Source organism: Halichoerus grypus, chromosome 8 (genome assembly GCF_964656455.1).
Source record: "Halichoerus grypus chromosome 8, mHalGry1.hap1.1, whole genome shotgun sequence".
Taxonomy (NCBI): domain Eukaryota; kingdom Metazoa; phylum Chordata; class Mammalia; order Carnivora; family Phocidae; genus Halichoerus; species Halichoerus grypus.
The window spans coordinates 130972543-130992880 of record NC_135719.1 but is presented as its reverse complement, the minus strand read 5'-3'; the positions used below and the strand labels follow the sequence as shown (position 1 = coordinate 130992880).

Genomic DNA, 20338 nt, shown 5'->3' with positions numbered 1-20338 from the left:
TTTTTGGTTTTGTTTGTTAAAACCACTTTGAATGTAGCAGGATCAAAGCTTAACTTGTCTCTACCCTGATCTGTTTCATCCCTACCCAGTAACCGACTCCTCCTTTAGTGTTCTCCTAGTAAGGACAGCCATCCCCTCACTTCCTGAAGCCTTAATACCTGGGAGCCTTCCATGACTCCTCCCCTATCATCTGCACATCTAGTCGGTCAGGAAGTGGTGCCATATGTACTTCCTTAGCATCACTTGAGTACATCCACTTCTTTCATTCCATTATCCTCTTCAGGCTACCATTACCTCTCAATTAGACTAATGTCACAACTTGTAAACTGGTCGCCTTGCATCCAGCCTTTTCTCCATTCCGTTGTCCACTCTCTTAATACAAATGTAAGTATGAGCATATCACTCCTGTTTAAAACTCTTAAGTGGGGGCGCCTGGGTGGCTCAGACGGTTAAGTGTCTGCCTTCGGTTCGGGTCATGATCCCAGGGTCCTGGGATCGAGCCCCACATCGGGCTCCTGGCTCGGCGGGGAGTCTGCTTCTCCCTCTCCCTCTGCTTCTCCCACTGCTCATGCTCTCTCTATATATATATCTCTGTGTCTCAAATGAATGAATAAAATCTTAAAAAAATAAAAATAAAAAAAATAAAACTCTTAAGTGAGTTTCCATTGTTCTCAGGATAAAGTCCAAACTCCTTAATCAGATTTATCAGGACATTCATAGTTTAGCTTCTTTGTGGGCACTCACACTGCATGTTCTAATGTATTGAACTTTTTGTATTTTTTTCTAAATTGCTATGCTATCTTTCATTTGATTCTTAGCACACATGGTTCCCTCTGTCTACAGTACTTCTGCCAACCCCACCCTGAAGCAATTCATCCACCCTCTACTCCTACACGCCCGTGAAGTTCAGTGGTAAACCTCAGTTCCCGACAGGGGAGGTGCTAAGTTGTATAGAGCAGAGACCTCTGTTCCACCTTGTTTCCAGCACCTGGCATAATTCTCAGCACCTAGAAGATAGAAAGAGCTTAAGAACAAATTAGAGATATGGCCTCTACTTTTAACAAGCTCAGGGTCTAGTGGGACAAGAGTATGGTAAAGAAAGAACCTCAGCAGATATCATATGTGCTCTGATAAAATGCTGAAGTGTATGTGAGTGGTGAACTTTACCTGGGGGAGCATTTTCCCTGTATAGCTTTATACTATTAAAGGAACTGACTTATAACATTCAGGTAGAAAAAAGGAGAATTGTGCTGAGCAGTGGAATTGATCTGGTTGCATTTGCCTTATTTTTGCTCACTAGTTAGCAGGGAGTTTTACGGTAGACTTCTAACATTCTAAGCTTTATCAGATCTTTTTTTTTTTTTTTAAAGATTTTATTTATTTGACAGAGAGAGACACAGCGAGAGAGGGAACACAAGCAGGGGGAGTGGGAGAGGGAGAAGCAGGCTCCCCGCTGAGCAGGGAGCCCGATGCGGGGTTCGATCCCAGGACCCTGGGATCATGACCTGAGCCGAAGGCAGACGCTTAATGACTGAGCCACCCAGGTGCCCCTAAGCTTTATCAGATCTTAAGACCTTCAGAAATTCTAAGCTAGATACAGAGCTGCCATGTACACTAAGCCAGCCATGTTCACTAAGTTGACCTATCCTTAAGTCATCCTAAAGAAAATTGATGCTGACTCTTTCATGTTCCCCATTTCAAATGATGTATTTTTGTCTTCAAATTCTGATCATTAGAATTGACAGTATTAAATCCATGGATACCAGAGGTGCTATTCATGTTTAGAGTTTTTTCTTTTCTTTTCAGCTCTGACCGCCATTGAAGGCACAGCACATGGGGAGCCCTGCCACTTCCCTTTTCTGTTCCTGGATAAGGAGTATGACGAATGTACATCAGATGGGAGGGAAGATGGTAGATTGTGGTGTGCTACAACCTATGACTACAAGGCAGATGAAAAGTGGGGCTTTTGTGAAAGTAAGTATTGCTCAGTAGGAGGCATGTCCACATTGCTTTATGTCTCAGACAACATTTTTAAGGCCTTTTTCTAGCCATCCTTTCCCCACCTTGGTCAGAAGTGGTCCCCGTCAATGATACAGATATAGTCTTAAAGAATGGACTTAAGAGCAGGAAGCATGCAGTATACTCACTTCCAGGCTATCACTTGGCCAGTTTATCACACTCGTGTTTTATTTAGAGATGATTTTCTGTTGGTGTGCACAGATTGATCTGCAAACCCTCAGGCAGGCTGCTAAATTAATTAATGTAAAACGTTTTTTGGCAATAAAAACAGAACATTATGCTGAGGTTAATTAATAGTACTTAGAAGAAAAATAGATAATACCTTTTTTTTATTTTTTTTATTGTTATGTTAATCCCCATACATTACATCATAGTTTTAGATGTAGTGTTCCATGATTCATTGTTTGTGCATAACACCTAGTGCTCCATGCAGAACGTGCCCTCTTTAATACCCATCACCAGGCTAACCCGTCCTCCCACCCCCCTCCCCTCTAGAACCCTCAGTTTGTTTTTCAGAGTCCATCGTCTCTCATGGTTCGTCTACCCCTCTGATTTCCCCCCCTTCATTCTTCCCCTCCTGCTATCTTCTTCTTTTTTTTTTTCTTAACATATATTGCATTATTTGTTTCATAGGTACAGATCTGAGATTCAACAGTCTTGCACAATTCACAGCGCTTACCAGAGCACATACCCTCCCCAGTGTCTATCACCCAGTCACCCCATCCCTCCCACCCCACCCCCCACTCCAGCAACCCTCAGTTTGTTTCCTGAGATTAAGAATTCCTCATATCAGTGAGGTCATATGATACATGTCTTTCTCTGTTTGACTTATTTCGCTCAGCATAATACCCTCCAGTTCCATCCACGTCGTTGCAAATGGCAAGATCTCATTCCTTTTGATGGCTGCATAATATTCCATTTTAAAAATACTTTGAGTGAGCTTTGCACAGGGGCAGTATCATAACCAATGAGGTTTATCCGAGGTGCGATTATTGCTAATTGAAAACTTTTCCTAAAATACTTTGAGTGAAATATGCTGTGCTAAGGTAATATTTGACAGATACAGTATATTTAACTGCCCTAAATGTTAATGTCAGTTTTGCCTCTGAAGGCAAGCTATGTTTTTGGGAAGAACTTTCTGTTAAAGAACAAAGAAAATCTTGAACATACCTCTTTTGATACCAGATGACATTTTCAAAATAATGGCTCTGATAGAATATTTAGGCATTCCTTAGAGATAGTCAGATATAGTCCATCTTTGGATGTCGGCCAGTACAATTAGGTACTCCTGTTTAATACATCAAATTTTGTTTTTATATTACAAGAAGAAGTTACTTCTATTTCTATAAATAACTCCTAATGAAATATTCAAATGTCTCTTGATGAGTTTTAGATTTCTGTTAAAATGCTTTCTAATAGTAGCAAAATAATTTTGGGGAAATCTAATGCTATGATTTTCAGTGTTGTATCAGTACATAGGAAAAAACAGAATTTGACTATTAAATCAAAATCTATATTTAATAAAAATCCTTTTTTTCAACTAATTTTTCGTTATGTAATTAGTCACATATTCTCTCCTTGTAAAGACACAGCCTTTCTGGTGAGGCTAAAGTGTCCTTTGACTACAACAGTATTTTTTCTACTATTTTTTTGTTTTGTTTTGTTTTTAAAGATTTTTTATTTATTTATTTGACAGACATAGCAAGAGAGGGAACACAAGCAGGGGGAGTGGGAGAGGGAGAACCAGGCTTCCCGCTGAGCAGGGAGCCCGATGCGGGGCTTGATCCCAGGACCCTGGGATCATGACCTGAGGCAAAGGCAGACGCTTAACAGCTGAGCCACTCAGGCACCCCTAACTATTGTTTTTTTTTTTTTTAATTTTATTATGTTAGTCACCATACAATACATCATTGGTTTTTGATGTGGTGATCCATGATCCATTGTTTTCGTATAACACCCAGTGCTCCATGCAGTACGTGCCCTCCGTAATAGCCACGTTTTTTTATTGTTCTCTTCTTCAATTTTAGCTCACCTTGGCATATAATCATAAGGCTCTACTGGAATTTTAGTTGACTTATATAAAAAGTTTTAGAAGTACTAGCAGAAAAGCACTTTCCAAAAACAGGTTGATACAGCTTTCTTTACAAGGAAGTGATTTTAATGAGTTTTATTGTTTTTTAAAAAAGTCTTAACTTTAGTCAGATAAGGCCACACATAAAAGCATGTGTCCTTAAAATCAGACTGGGAAATAGTGACATATCACTGTATTGGTAACTACCCAGAAGAAAGAATATATATTGATGTTTAATAAATAATTGGTTTAAAATTAAAATCGATTTAAAAGCATCTGACATTTTCTTTTTAGCTGAAGAAGAAGCCACCAAACGGCGGCAGATGCAGGAAGCGGAAATGATGTACCAGACAGGGATGAAAATCCTCAACGGAAGCAACAAGAAAAGCCAGAAAAGAGAGTAGGTAGCACTGCCAGTCCATTCTTCCCCTGACATAGGCCATTACTGAGATAAAAAGCACTAAGTACTTGTTTAAGTGCACTGCCGAAGACAGAGGATTTTTTTAGGCTGTATTATAAGAAAACCTGATATGATCTATAGACTTTGGGGCATTACTTCTATCGGATTTCAGCTCTTCGGGCTAAAAAGATTATAAATACTCATCACAAGAATGAACAATAAGCAAAATGGAAATAATTAAAATTTATAATAGTTTCTAAGAGCCAAGAATATGTGTACTATTCAGAATTCAAAATGACATAAAACAAAAGGAATTGTTGTCAGGTGTTTTTTTGTTTTTGCTTTGTAATTATCTTGCAGACAAACACTAGAATTTAGGAATTTGGAAAGAACGTAAAGTTCAGTTGACTGTCTTTTAACATTTTATGTCCCTTAATTTCAGCTGACTTTTGTTATAGTCTGTGCAAAGATTTTAAAAGAAAATTGCAGTGGTTATCATTGGATTATTTATTAGATACTACATTATTATAATTCTCTCTCATTCTTAGACTGTTCTAAAATATTGGAATAACAGAACTGGTACCTTACATAAAAAGAAAAGTAGCCCAGAATGTTTTCTACATATATAAGTAACATAATTTAGTGGAAATCAAATATCAGAGGGATTCTGTAGAATAAGAAAATTATTTATTCTGCATTTTAGTAGATTTTGTAAAAGAAAAAAAAACAAAAATTATTTTAAGTTTTTTTTTTTTATTTAAGTAATCTCTACACCCAAAGTGGGGTTCAAACTCACGACCCCGAGATCAAGAGTCACACGCTTTTCGAACTGAGCCAGCCAGGCACCCCAGATTCTGTAAAAATTTTAATGGGAGTTCCAAAATATTGCTAATGTGTTTGTTTTTGTTTTAATTGCTTATGTTTAAAGAGCATATCGGTATCTTCAAAAGGCAGCAGGCATGAATCATACCAAGGCCGTGGAGAGAGTGTCATATGCTCTTTTATTTGGTGATTACCTGACACAGAATATCCAGGCAGCTAAAGAGATGTTTGAGAAACTGACTGAAGAAGGCTCTCCTAAGGGACAAACTGTAAGTGTACTTTCATTGCAGAATCTCTTGGCACACAGCACTTGTTTATTTTCACAGTAGTTTACTCTTTATGCTCTGCCTTCCCTGAACAAGTAAGGCTGGAAGGTAAAATGGCTTTAAATACTAATCCTGTGGCAGATCATTTTACCAATCTTCTCAGACAGTCTTCTTCCTCAGGGTGAGAACACTTGTGGTCACCTAAGGCATTTTTGCAGCTGCATCTTACCACAATTATACTTGTAGTTTTCCAAATTCAATCTGTACAGAATGAAACATAAAGGTAATTATTTTTTTATCTGAAATCACTCCCCATTGCCTTTTTTCCAAAGTTCAGATGCTCCAGCTTTTGGTAATCTTGGTGTTTTTTTAAAAAATATATTTTATTACAGAAGCAGTACATGTTCATTATAAGAAACTAGAAATACAAAAAAAAAAAAACTAAGAAAGAAAACATCATATCTGTACCACACAGCCCTGAACATTGGTAACATGTTAATGCATGCACACCCTTCTTGACCTTTCTCTTTGTGTATTTATACGTGTGAACTTCTTATTAAAATGAGATGTCACTGTCTACTGTTCCCTTCCTTGCTCTTTCGATAAATAGCCCTCATCATTCCAGTCCAGTAGATGTAACACCCAGACTGTCTTCATAAGGCGTAGAACCAAAACATTTCCTTTATCCCTGTTTTGTCCAAAGCACTATCCAGTCCAAGACTACACCTTCTGTTTGGTCGTTAATGCTAGCAGAGTCCCTGCCTTTCTTTCTTGTCTGTGCCCGAGATAGGGCCAGTTCTGCAAAATGGCCTTCTTAGTTTGTCTGTTTGCTTCTTCCTTTTGTCCTTTATTTGGGGTCTTCATCATCTGTATTTCCCATAGAGGATATCACAGCTAAAGGCTGATGAACTAAAGTCAAGTATTTTTGGCTCAGACAGCCTTATAGGGGGATGTTCTGCATCCCATATCACATCACACCAATTGATAAATATTCTCTGCTTGATTTCGCATGGGTAATAGTAAGATTGACACCTGGATTTAGGAGGCCACCACATTTATTTTTAAGTGCTCTCAGTAATTCAGGTTTATCGGAGGTGTGGGATTTGCTTAAATATAAAATTTCTAGTCACGGTTAGCGGAAGTCTGTTTTTAGACTGTTTAAACAATAACAGGAATTGTGACCTTTTTTTTTTTTAAAGATTTTATTTATTTATTTGACAGAGAGATAGCAAGAGCAGGAACATGAGCAGGGGGAGTGGGAGAGGGAGAAGCAGGCTCCCCGCCAAGCAAGGAGCCCGATGCGGGGCTCGATCCCAGGACCCCGGGATCATGACCTGAGCCCAAGGCAGACGCTTAACGACTGAGCCACCCACATGCCCCATGACCATTGTTTTCTATAGGACTGAATATCTACCCAGTCTGCAACTCTTACACAGTTTTGGTTTAATTTATAAACAGGTTATATCTTAATTGTTCCCCCTTTGTTTTCAAAGCTTTTTTCCCCTTCTTTGTGTAAGTCAGATTTTATAAATTCACACACACATTCTTTATTCTGCAGACACATTTGGCTCTAAGAATGGTTGTACTTCTCAGGCATCGTTCCCCTCTAGTAATAGCACCCCACAGTGCCATAGTGCTTTATATGGCATATTGCAAAGCGCTCTCTCCATGGTAATTAATTCTAGCTGATGTAACAGACATAGCCCCAGGATCACACTGGCTCAACACTACAAAGAGTTACTCCTTGTTCACACCAGGGTCAATGCGGTTCCCCTGCCTATGTCACTCTCTTCCCAGTGCTGACTCAGTCAAGGGCCACTTCTGCCACATAGCTGTACCATCTGAAACATGGGGCTTTCGAGCCATCATGAAGGGAGAAGAGAGGGCTGGAGGATTTTCTATAAAGTTTGTTGTTTTTTTTTTTGAAGATTTTATTTATTTATTTGACAGAGACACAGAGAGAGAGGGAACACAAGCAGGGGGAGTGGGGGAGGGAGAAGTAGGCTTCCCGCCAAGCAGGGAGCCCAATGTGGGGCTCGATCCCAGGACCCTGGGATTGTGACCTGAGCCGAAGGCAGACACTTAACAACTGAGCCACCCAGGCGCCCCTTCTGTAAAGTTTTTAATGGCCAGGCCTAAAAATGGCTTGCATCTCTCTTTGCCACATCCTAAACACGTGACCCTACCCAAGTACAAGGGCGGGGAGGGGGCGGGGCGGGGATGGGGAGTGGCTGGGTAATGTAGAAGAGCTCATGGATTTTGATGAATGCTGGCACATGATACACCTGCCTTTCTGACTTTAGCTTTTACTTTCATGTCTTCAAGGATGGTCCTCAGTGGGCAAAGGTAGAACCTTATCAATGTATTGTTTGCTTGGTTGTAGTTTTTTGTTTTGGGGGTTTTTGTAATGAAAAATTGTGTGTGCTTCAGCATTGTAAAGTGACCTTTCTCTGTTGCCCCTTCAACATGACCCTTGCCGCCCCTTTTTATTGCTAGGATGTTTATCTTGGTAGCCTCTTACTATTTTCATTGTGTATTCTCCTTTGATAGGTAATGCGTTGATGTGATGATATAGGGGTTTTTTGGTTCTCATAATTGCTGTTGATCAAGATAAAGGAAAAGCCATGCTTAAGTGTGTTCAGCTTTGGTTTTGTAATTAATATTTTATTAAGCCTGTCTTTAATCTTCAAGCTAAACTTTTTGATTTGTTTAGTTGTATTTCATTGTGTAATTTGTAAAACCTTGAATGCATTTCTGAGGCTCCTTAATTAACCACAGTTGTACATACTTGGATTGTTCAAGTCTTTCAAGATCTAAAGATTCTTGCATCTTTTCATTGTTCATAAAACTATGTCTGTGGATAAACTTCCACTAGGGAAGAATTCTTACTTTTATCATTTTATTTCAGGCTCTTGGCTTTCTCTATGCCTCTGGACTTGGTGTTAATTCAAGTCAGGCAAAGGTAATATTATTAAAATTTTATTGTATACTACCATTTAAATTGGGTCAGTGTGTGCCTGTGTTCACTTAAGCATATTTTGTTCTTTCCCAGGCCCTCGTATATTATACTTTTGGAGCTCTCGGGGGCAACCTAATAGCGCACATGGTTTTGGTAAGTAAGACTTTAGTAACATTGAGGAGCAGAATTTTTGGTTCATGAGGGGCCATAGCTTTTCTAGCTTTCATGAATGAGGTGCACTTATATTCATGAAGATCAAATATTCAGTTGAATATTCTTCAAATTCTTGTTAATGGGTACAACACTTGCATCTACACATGGATGAAAATTTGCACAGTCCACAGTTTTTCTTTAAAATGATGACTTTGGCTGATTGCCCTTGTGATAAATGGCTCTTTTTTATTTTCCGTAAGTTGGAAATGTTTGTCAAAATCATTTCTTCGGTTATCACAGATTTTACATTGAAAATTGATTTATGTTTTACATTTAAATTTATACAAATAAGGAGATTGTTACAGGAATCAGCTAGAAAGGCACTTAACACCCACTGGTGTTGGAAGGAGAGGTTAAAGGAGATACTTCTGAGGAAAGAAGTAACTAAAGTAATTCTTGAGGGATAAATAGCAGTGAGTATGAATAGAAGTGGAAGGGCATTCAGACAACAGGAGCAATATATGCAGAAGGACAGTGATGAGGGAATGTGGTGCTTGCAAGAAAATACAGGCTCTTTAGTGTGGCTGGAGAGTAGAACATCAGGAAACTTATCAGGAATCACGTAAATGGACTGTATGTCACACCAGGGAACTTGGACCTCATCTGTACAGACGTAAACTGCTGAAGTAGGTTAAGCCAGTGAAAAACAAGGATGTTGCTCCAACTTTCTGAAACATTCCTCACTAATTTTGAAGGTTTTTTTCCCATTGGCTTTTTTCGTCTATGGTAGGTAACATTTATTCCTCAAACAGTAAATGAAAAGTTCCTTTTAGATGAATTTTCCAGAAATTTAAAGCATATTTTTATATGGCAAAAGTATGTTACATTGGGGAGGGTATGTGCTGTGGTGAGCGCTGTGAATTGTGTAAGACTGATGAAGCACAGACCTGTACCCCTGAAACAAATAATACAGTATATGTTAAAAAAAAAAGAAAGAAAGAAAAAGATAGCAGGAAGGGTAAAATGAAGGGGGAGAAGTCAGAGGGGGAGACAAACCATGAGAGACTATGGACTCTGAGAAACAAACTGAGGGTTCTAGAGGGGAGGGGGTGGGGGGATGGGTTAGCCTGGTGATGGGTATTAAAGATGGCATGTACTGAATGGAGCACTGGGTGTTATATGTAAACAATGAATCATGGAACACTACATCAAAAACTAATGATGTAATGTATGGTGATTAACATAATAAAATAAAATTTAAAAAAAATTTTTTAAAAAGTATGTTAAATATTTCTGACCAATATCTTTTTTTTTATTTACCAATCTTCTTAAATAGTGACTACAGAATAAGAACATTAAATATTATACACGTTATTATACAGTAGTGCCCTAAGGATTGTTAAAGATTATAAAGTTATTTAAGTCTGTGCTGAATGACTCAAGAGAGCTCTACCTTTTTTTGTTCTGTTCTTTATAGTTAGCTATCTTCCTCCTCAATCTGAAATCATTTTTTGCTCATGTTACTGTGCCTGCTCCTAGTAGTCTCTCATCTTCCCTATTTTGCTCATTTGTTGCTTCTTTCCTCGTTTGGTAGATTAACCCATTTTTGTTAAAATCAGGTTTAAAATAAGATTAGAATGTGTTCTAAGCAAGAACCTAAGTAATTTTCTCTTACACGTGAGATGTGCACATTTCATCCATAGTTACGGCATCTATTTTGATTTCTTTGGGAACTTCATTATTTCCTAGTTCTTACCTATAGTCTGGTTTTTGGGGTTGCTGAATAAATTACCTCAGAACCTAAAACTCAGGATAAATGAGGTGGTAATATACTGGGATCAAGGGACTGCAGAAGTACGTCCTGAGCGCGGGTGGCTTCATTCATTCCGACAAGAATGCCAGTGAAGCGTGTGAACCTGCAGTCTTCTCACTGGAGCTTGTCTCACAGGGTTATCGGTACTGGGCTGGCATCGGAGTCCTCCAGAGTTGCGAATCGGCACTGACTCACTATCGTCTTGTTGCCAATCATGGTATCTATTTTTTTTGCCTTTCACCTTATCAGAAGAAACAGAAAACAGAATGGAATTAACTTCAAATACGTCTGTTTTTGTTGTACTGCTTGAAATAATCATGATGACTCTTAAGTGGAATGATCTTTACACTCGTTGACTAAGATCTCCTTTGTGTGTGTGTGTGTGTGTGTGTGTGTGTGCGCGCGTGTGTGTGTGCGCACACACGTGCGCACGGGTACGTGTACACTTTGGATTCCACTTACTAAATATTTTGTGGAAAACGCTGGGTCTGTATAGATTACTATTTTGTAATCTATAGATTACTGTTAGCATAGTGTCTGTAAGTGTTTGGCAGCTGAAATTCTACTTCCTTCTGTGGAACAATCCTTCTGACCTTCCTCCATGTTATTACTTCATTGCCCTGTTTAGTTGCTAGTGATATCTCGCTGACAGGAGGCTCAGTAGTACAGAGAATACGGCTGCCTGACGAGGTGGAAAATCCAGGAATGAATAGTGGAATGCTGGAAGAAGATTTGATTCAATACTATCAGTTCCTAGCAGAAAAAGGTGATGTACAAGCACAGGTATGTGTTTAACATCTCATGGTGTTTGTCACTGCGTTGTAACAGTCGTGGGGCAAGCACTTACATCCATAAGAAACATTTCCATTGCTCTGAGCCATTATTAACTACATATTAGAATCACCTGAGTAGCATTATTTTTAAAAGTACCAAGAGTCTCATACTGTCAAGACATTTCCATTTGGATGCATCGAGGATGTAGGGTAGGCATTGATAGTTCATAGAAGCTGGCCAGGCGATTGCACCATGGGTGGAAACCACTGCTTGAACAGAGCAGTGTCTTGATGATGAACGCTCTTATTGGAGTCACCAAGGATGAAAACTGCCACTTTCTTTCAACAAAAAGTCTCTGGAACATTTGGAATTTCAGATGCCCTTCAGAGCCATTTACTGTTCATGTTTCCTTTGCTCATCTTAGACCATAATTTCCTCCAGGTCAAGGACAGAAGTAACCTTGTTCAATGTAAATTGTAATGGTATATCCATCAAAGTACCGTGTATAATTTGTTATTTCATGGGTTATTTGATAATCCTGAAATAAAAAAGAGGACTTCAACATTTCCCTTTTTTTCTATGCAGTTTACAGGTCTTTTCTGATTTAGACACATAGAGACATGAGTATTAGATACTTTTTGAGAACAATTGATTTTAAGACTTAACAGAAGGGAATCTTATGATTTAAAAAAAAAAAACTGTAGTGAAAGATCCAAATCTTAGCTCATAGAAATTTTAATAAAGTTATCTTGTCTAATTAAACATCTGTCTTTTACATCAGAGGCCAGTTAAAATTCAAAACTATCTAAAAGCCCCAAAATAGGGAATTATTTAGCTCAATTATGACACTTCCATGTATGGAATTTTATGCAACCATTAAAAATTATGTAGAATACTACTTACTATGGAAAGCTGACTTTAGTGTATTCAGTGGAAAACTCAAGCTAAAAAAATCCATATGTGGCATAGTATATCATTTTGTTCTTTTTACTACTTGAATTGCAACCTTAATACAGAAAAGTATATAAATCGGAAGCCTCCAGCCCCCTGATTGAGCACCAGGTGAGCCTCCTGTGAAGCATAGCTAGCATCCCAGCAGCGGCCCCCGCCCGCCCAGTGGGTTCCCCTCTGAGCTGACTTCTAACACTATGGATCAGTTTGGCCTGGTTTTGAATTTTACATTAAAAAAAAAAATCATACAGCATTTTTTGCTATCAGCTTCTTTTGCTCAGCATTATGTTTATGAAATCAATCCATGTGTTTTCATGTAGCTGAAATTCATTCATTTACATTGCCCTGTAGTATTTCATTGTATAAAAATCCCACAGCTTATTTACCCATTTTACTCTTCCCAGATCTGGGCGATTGCAAATAATGCTCTGTGCATATTCTCTTGCGTATCTTGTGCATCAGTACTGTCTTAAATTTCTATAACTTTATAGATCTTGATATGTGATAGAATGCATTTCCCTGCTGTCATAGTTTTCATGATATTTAGCTCTAATATTCATTGTGATTTCTTCTGACCCATGTGTAATTTTAGAAGTGCATTACTTGGTTTTCATATAAATGGGGGATTTATTACTTACCCTTTGTGTTGATTTCTAGCTTAATCCACTGTGATCAGAATATTCTCTGTATGGGGCACCTGGGAGGCACAGTCAGTTAAGCATCTGACTCCTGGTTTTTGCTCAGGTTGTGAGATCAAGCGCTGTGTCGGGCTTCACGCTCATTGCAGAATCTCCTTAAGATTCCCTCTCCCTGGGGCGCCTGGGTGGCTCAGTCCGTTAAGCGTCTGCCTTCAGCTCAGGGCATGATCCCAGGGTCCTGGGATCGAGCCCCATGTTGGGCTCCCTGCTCAGCAGGGAGCCTGCATCTAAATAAAATAAGAATATGCTATGTATGATTTCATTTGTGTGGGATTTCCTGAGACTTGCTTTATGATCCATTGTTTGGGCAAATTTCGTGTGCTAAAGAGAATATAAATTTTACAGTCTTTGGGTATAGTGTTCTTTATGTGTCAATTGAGTTATGTTTCTTAATCCTGTTGTTCAGATCTTGTGAATCCTTACTGAATTTGTCTGTTTTTTCTGTCCAGTGCTGAGGCAGTATTGTTTAAATTGCCCCCTTGGTGTGCGTATGTCTCTGTCTTCTTGTATTTCTATCAATTTTGATTTATGTATTTTAGGCCATGTAGATTGCATATAGACTTAATACTGTTAATCTTTTTGTTAAACTAGCTTGTATATCATGAAATGTCCTCTTTTATCTCCAGAAATGTTTTTTGCTTTAAATTGTACTTTGTCTGGTACTAGCCAGCTATGCCACTTTCTTTTGGTTAGTATTTACATGGAATATCTTTTCTACCTTTTGTATTCATCTCTTATGTTTAAGGTATGTCTCTTGGAAGCATCATCGGGCTACTTTTACTTTTTTTTTTATCCATTCTGACAGTCTTTTAATTGAAAGTACTGAATATTTGTGTTTACATTTTCTATGTTGCTTGCTTTCTTTCATTTTGCTTTTCCATGCTTCTTTATGTCTCTTTTCTTACATTCTCTTGGTTTCAGTGTTTTGGTGTTGTACCTCCTCCCCTCTACTAAGGTGATAGTTGGACTTCGTTTTACTACTCTTTTATCAAAGTCTAGTATGAATGAGCACTTTTACCATTTCTTGGACAATGCAAACTTTAGAGTACTCTGTATGTGTTATAATTCTATATATTTTTGGATCCTGCAAGATATTATTCTTGTATACAGTCCATATAATTAGATTTATTCATAAGTTTAACTTTCTTTTTTTAAAGATTTTATTTATTTATTTGACAGAGAGAGAGACAGCGAGAGAGGGAACACAAGCAGGGGGAGTGGGAGAGGGAGAAGCAGGCTTCCTGCGGAGCAGGGAGCCCGATGTGGGGCTCGATCCCAGGACCCTGGGATCATGACCTGAGCCGAAGGCAGATGCTTAACGACTAAGCCACCCAGGCTCCCCCTATAAGTTTAACTTTCCATTCCTCTTTATTTCTTACTGCCAGGCTTCCCAGGATAATTTTCCTTCCTTCTAAAGAACATCCTTTAAGGGGGGCCTGGGTGGCTCAGTCGTTAAGCGTTTGCCTTCGGCTCAGGTCATGATCCCAGGGTCCTGGGATCGAGCCCCACATCGGGCTCCCTGCTCGGCGGGAAGCCTGCTTCTCCCCCTCCCACTCCCCCTGCTTGTGTTCCCTCTCTCGCTGTCTCTCTCTCTGTTAAATAAATAAATAAAATCTTAAAAAAAAAAAAAAATCCTTTAGTATTTCCTTCAGAGTGAGTTCATTGGTGACAAATTCAGTTTTGGTTTGCCTGAAATTGCCTTTATTTCATCTTTATTTCAGAAAGATACCTTGTAATTAAAAGCAGGCATTTTCAGTTTTTAAAAACTGTAGGTTTAAGTAGAGTAATATCTTCAGGAGTTAAGACTTAAGTCTTCACTTTTTTGAATTCTGAAGAGAAGCCTTTTTATGACCAAATGATTTCTTACTGGTCTAATTTAATGACACACCAGATGCTACCATTTACTTTTGCTCATTCTTGTTAATTTTCAGGTTGGTCTGGGACAGCTGCATCTGCATGGAGGGCGTGGAGTAGAACAAAATCATCAGGTAACTTTCTTGTTCCCAGGGCTTTGTACTTCACGTTGTAGAAGGAAACAGTGCTCTAGATGTATTTCTTATCAATGACAGTATCAGGTTCATGTTACTTAGACAATCATCACAAATGATCTTTCAAGATCCATCTAACCCCTGAGAAAACTGAAGACTAAAAATGTGATTATACCTCATAGTTGTGGGAAGGGTTTTTTAAATTCTGAAACCTAGTTCTCAATATTGCCAAAAATACATACACAGTATCTTGGTTTTCTATGGTTATGTAGTAGAAGTATGTCTTAAAACTCCTATTAGAAAATATTTCAGGGCTGGGCGCCTGGGTGGCTCAGTCGTTAAGCGTCTGCCTTCGGCTCAGGTCATGATCCCAGGGTCCTGGGATCGAGCCCGCATCGGGCTCCCTGCTCCGCGGGAAGCCTGCTTCTCTCTCTCCCACTGCCCCTGCTTGTGTTCCCTCTCTAGCTGTTTCTCTCTCTGTCAAGTAAATAAATAAAATCTTTAAAAAAAAAAAAAAAGAAAATATTTCAGGGGTGCCTGGGTGGCTCGGTTGGTTACGTGTCTGCCTTTGGCTCAGGTCATGATTCCAGGGTCCTGGAATCAAGCCTCGCATCCGGCTCCCTGCTCCGTGGGGAGCCTGATTCTCCCTCCCCCCCCATGAATAAATAAATAAAATCTTTGAAAAAAAAAATTTCATGGAACCGAGGAAAAGTCATTGTTGAGTTTGTGAGAAATTAGGAGTATACAACTATAGCAGTCAGATCTGTACCCAGCTTTTGTGCGCTTTATGCCCTAAATCTTGCTCATCTCTTCCCTTGTATCCGTCAGTACACCTGCCACTTGTAGTCATCTCCTGCTTGCATTTCCTAAGCAGTAGCCTATGTTTGTAAACCACACACCTAATTCTGTGGTTCCCTTGCTTAAAACTCAAGTGGTCCATGATTATCAGTTGCTTAAAAACCAAAACCTTTATTTAACATGATTTCCAGGATTTGTACCAGTCTCTGTTTCCCTTACCAGCCCCTTGCTTTCTGAGTCACAGGCACATTTACCTTTTCTCAGGTCTTTGAAAATATGAAGAAACTATCTCAGTATTTCTGGAATGCTAGTCCCTCTGTCTAGAGTGAATATTATCCCACCTCCTTTCTTTATGTAGCTAATTCCTACTCATCCTCCAGAATTCATCTCCAATCTCTTCCCCTAAAATGTTTCTCTAGTCTCCTAACCCCACTCCAGGAATAGGTCATGTACCACAGTTAAAATTTCTGAAAATGTGTATTTATGGCCCTTACCCATTGTAAATTTGCCAATTATGTAATTAAGTTTTTTCCTCTGCTAGAACTTAAGTTGCAAAAGAGCACGGACTTTGCCACTTTATTCCCAGCACCTGACGATGCCTAGCACATAATGAGTTCTTGATAAATGTTATTCTGCCATAACAGTTAAACATTCTGATTAAGGTTATTTCATTTCCATATCTCATCAGCTTTAAGAAGTAGATCATAAAATACACTTGTCACTTAAAACTATACCAAATACCCATGGTTTGTTTTTTTTTAATTCAGATGGCATTTTGACTGCTTTCATTATCTTTAGGTCATTCAAATGTATGTCATTAGGCCAGATGAACTGGCTAATAAAAATGTCAGGTGAGATAATTCCGGATGACAAGTTTGCTGCATACCTTTTATACAAGTTTTGGGATATCCTTGGTGTATGCTGCTTACTTGTGAAATGCCTTTTTTCACCAGCTTCTCAAAAGGAATAAAAGGAGTTCCCAGTATATAACTGCATTAATTCATCAATAGTTCGTGTGCCTGCTATGTGCCTATTCACTGCTAGGCATTCAAAATACAATGCCAGGCAAAATAGCTTTGGTCTTTTTGTCCTTACAGAGCGTCAAGTTTAATAGAACTAGAATATTAGGTATTTTTTTAAATAATCACACCAACAGACATGTAATAAATTGTGATTGTTGTTATTAAGGAGAATGAAAGGGTCCAGTAACAGGTTAATAAGTGGGAGGTGGCAGTTGTCTCTGAGGAGAAATGGATGACATTTAAGTCGAGCCTGGAGGTAAGATCATTCCAGGCCAGAAAGAGTGGTATGTGTGTAGGTCCTGAGGCAGGAAGGACCAGAGTGCAGAGAGCAAGCTGAACAGTACTGAGGTAAACCGTGTCTGATCACGCCAGTATAGCCCCTGCAAGACTTCAAGGGGCTGTAAGGACCAGCATATTAAGTGTTTTGAACTGTTGCTTTGGGTGACCGAAGACTAAAGGCAGGAGACCAAGGAGGGGAGTGTTCCAGAAGTTCGGGGGGAGATAATGTAGCTTAGCCTAGAATTGTAGTCGTGGAGGATCATGGGTGGATTCAAGCAGAATTTGGTGGTGAAAGTTAGAGGATTCAGTGATGGATTAGGCGTGAAGAGGGGTAGGTACCTTGAGCAACCAAGAGATGTCATGCTGCTATTTAAACTGAGATACTGCCATATTACAAGATTTTTTAAATGTTCCGAAATGATTATTTTGGTTAAAAGCCAAAGGCAGATTCTGTAAAAACTAATTATTTTAATAAATTCTTTTCTCACAGAGAGCATTTGACTACTTCAATTTAGCAGCTAATGCTGGCAATTCACATGCGATGGCCTTCTTGGGAAAGGTACTGTATGTTCTGTGAATGTATTACATAATAGCAAGAGGTGTTTGCATAATAAGCACATGTTGTCAAACTCAACCCCCCAAAAAACAAATAAGTCAAAAAATGGGGAGAAGACATGAATAGACACTTTCTAAAAGAAGACATACAAATGGCTAACAGACACATGAAAAAATACTCATCATCATTAGCCATCAGGGAAATTCAAATCAAAACCACATTGAAATACCACCTTACACCAGTTAGAATGGCAAAAATTGACAAGGCAAGAAACAACAAATGTTGGAGAGGTTGTGGAGAAAGGGGAACTCTCTTACACTGTTGATGGGAATGCAAGTTGGTACAGCCACTTTGGAAAACAGTGTGGAGGTGCCTCAAAAAATTAAAAATAGAGCTACCCTATGATTCAGCAATTGCACTACTGGATATTTACCCCAAAGACACAGATGTAGTGAAAAGAAGGGACATATGCACCACAGTGTTCATAGCAGCAATGTCCACAATAACCAAACTGTGGAAAGAGCCGAGATGCCCTTCAGCAGATGAATGGATAAAGAGGATGTGGTCCATATATACAATGGAATATTACTCAGCCATCAGAAAGGATGAATACCCAACTTTTGCATCAACATGGATGGGACTAGAGGAAGATTATGCTAAGTGAAATAAGTCAAGCAGAGAAAGTCAATTATCATATGGTTCCACTTATATGTGGAATATAAGGAATAGCATGGAGGACATTAGGAGAAGGAAGGGAAAAATGAAGGGGGGGAAATTGGAGGGGGAGACAAACCATGAGAGAATAAGAACGCCAAGAAACAAACTGAGGGTTTTAGAGGGGAGAGGGGTGGGGGGATGGGTATTAATGAGGGCACATACTGCATGGAGTACTGGGTGTTACACGCAAACAATGAATCATGGGACACTACATCAAAAACTAATGATGTACTGTATGGTGACTAACATAACATAAAAAAAAAAAACAAAAATAAAATTTTTTTCTATTTTTCATAAATCTTTAAAAAAAAATAAACATGTTGTAGTTACAATCTACAGTTTACCAAAAATAAACTGGAAATAAAATTTCCAATACAAGGATATTGTGTCTTGTGGTAAGGTAAGTGATTTCGAGGCATTTTCTTAGGTAACATAAGGGAAACAGCATTTCCTCATCAGTATGTTAATTTTCTGTTGAAATTAGCTATCACTGAGCTCCTACTTTGTGTGTATCATACACGATAATGAGGGATTTTTTTCTTTTTGCTGTGCAGTTTTTTTTTTTTTGCTAAGTCTGTCATAATTGCCTGTTTTCTTCCGTGCTGAGTAGAGGCCACTAGAGTTTGTCAGCATTTGTCTGCAGGCTTTAATCATCCTCCATGTGACAGCCATCACTCACCTGTCAGTGTGGTTCTTTTCTAAGCAAGGAAACACCGAAGTCTGGAGACCTAGCAAGTAGATTCCATGTGACATGGCACCGTTTCAGAACTTCCTTTTTCATTATTTTGAAAACAAATACAGTATACATCAGTGGATATTTACATCCATAACCAAATCCTAAGGTTAGGATGCTCAGGTAGAATAAATCTGTCACAAAGGTTCTTACAAATAGAAAAAAAATCTCATCAGTATTTGCCACATAATCACAACCAGTTATTTGGGGCCTGAGAACCGTACATGTAGACATCCCAACTATTATAGCATCGAAATTAGTATTCCCCATCTGTTTTTGTTAAGCCTTTAAGAACTTTCCATTCTAGCCCTTTCAGTTCTTGCTCTGAATTCCTAATTAACCCTATCTCAAAAAAAGATTTCCATTTCCGTTTTCTTAATGTATACGTGGATGAAAAAAACAGTCTCAGTCATTCTGTTCTTCTTTCTCTTGGCCATTTTATCATGTTCTGTACCTGGTACTCTAATCATTCAGTGCTTGAAACCTTTTTAAATAACCTTTTAGTTATTTCTTTTCCTGAACTTAAGACCTACCCTGTATCTTACCCTGAGGGAAGTCATGGTGGAAGAGAGAGGGAAGTGGGCATTGCCGACAGCACCCCTTTCTCTTGTGTAATCACTGACCCCAAGCAACTCAACAACCATTTGACTGCCCTGGGATAGAGTGAGAGAAAAGACTCACCTTGAGTTAAAGGTTTTCTCCCCTGAGATTGATCTGTGAACTGATTTTAATATATTCACATTTGTAAAAAAGTCAAATTTGTTATGGCAAAGAAGATATAATAATAATGTTTACTTTTAAGGTTTTGCTTTTAAATCTAAAATGTCATATGGGGAATTTTAAACTGTTCAAAGATTTCATGATATCTAACAAAAACCAGAATGAGATGAGATAGAAATACATTATAGGTGAGAGGGGTATAGCGCTTAATAAAATTAGGCTCTGTTTTCCAGATGTATTCAGAGGGAAGTGATATTGTACCACAGAGTAATGAGACAGCTCTTCACTACTTTAAGAAAGCTGCTGACATGGTAAGACCTCATGATTCAGTGTATTGAAATATGTGCCATATTATTATTATTTTAATAAATAAGTCTATTATACTGAAAGATTAGTCTTAACCAACTCATGCCTCAAATTATTGAAAGCACTTATGTAAATGTGATTCATGGGAATGGACTGGCTAGAAAAAAAAACTTTCCAGTAAAAAGTAATTTATTTGGGGGGGGGGCAAATTATTGAGTATTAAGCCTCTGTTTCAATTTCATTGAGAAGTTTCCTCATCAGGGAAATACTGATTTTAGTAATGCAATTGAGAG

At 38.6% G+C, this 20338-nt stretch overlaps 1 protein-coding gene and 1 pseudogene across 1 annotated transcript in view; both read left to right on the top strand.

Annotated features, from left to right (window-relative positions):
• SEL1L (SEL1L adaptor subunit of SYVN1 ubiquitin ligase) overlaps window positions 1-20338 on the top strand; it is a 56566-nt gene that overhangs the window by 20819 nt on the left and 15409 nt on the right. The window contains exons 4-13 of the mRNA XM_036080167.2: window positions 1807-1974; window positions 4385-4490; window positions 5419-5581; window positions 8487-8540; window positions 8631-8690; window positions 10639-10720; window positions 11132-11286; window positions 14858-14914; window positions 17504-17572; window positions 19973-20050. Of these exons, the coding sequence (XP_035936060.1) occupies window positions 1807-1974; window positions 4385-4490; window positions 5419-5581; window positions 8487-8540; window positions 8631-8690; window positions 10639-10720; window positions 11132-11286; window positions 14858-14914; window positions 17504-17572; window positions 19973-20050 (992 nt within the window). The remainder of the gene's footprint in view (window positions 1-1806; window positions 1975-4384; window positions 4491-5418; window positions 5582-8486; window positions 8541-8630; window positions 8691-10638; window positions 10721-11131; window positions 11287-14857; window positions 14915-17503; window positions 17573-19972; window positions 20051-20338) is intronic.
• Window positions 2958-3088, top strand: LOC118528050 (U4 spliceosomal RNA; annotated as a pseudogene).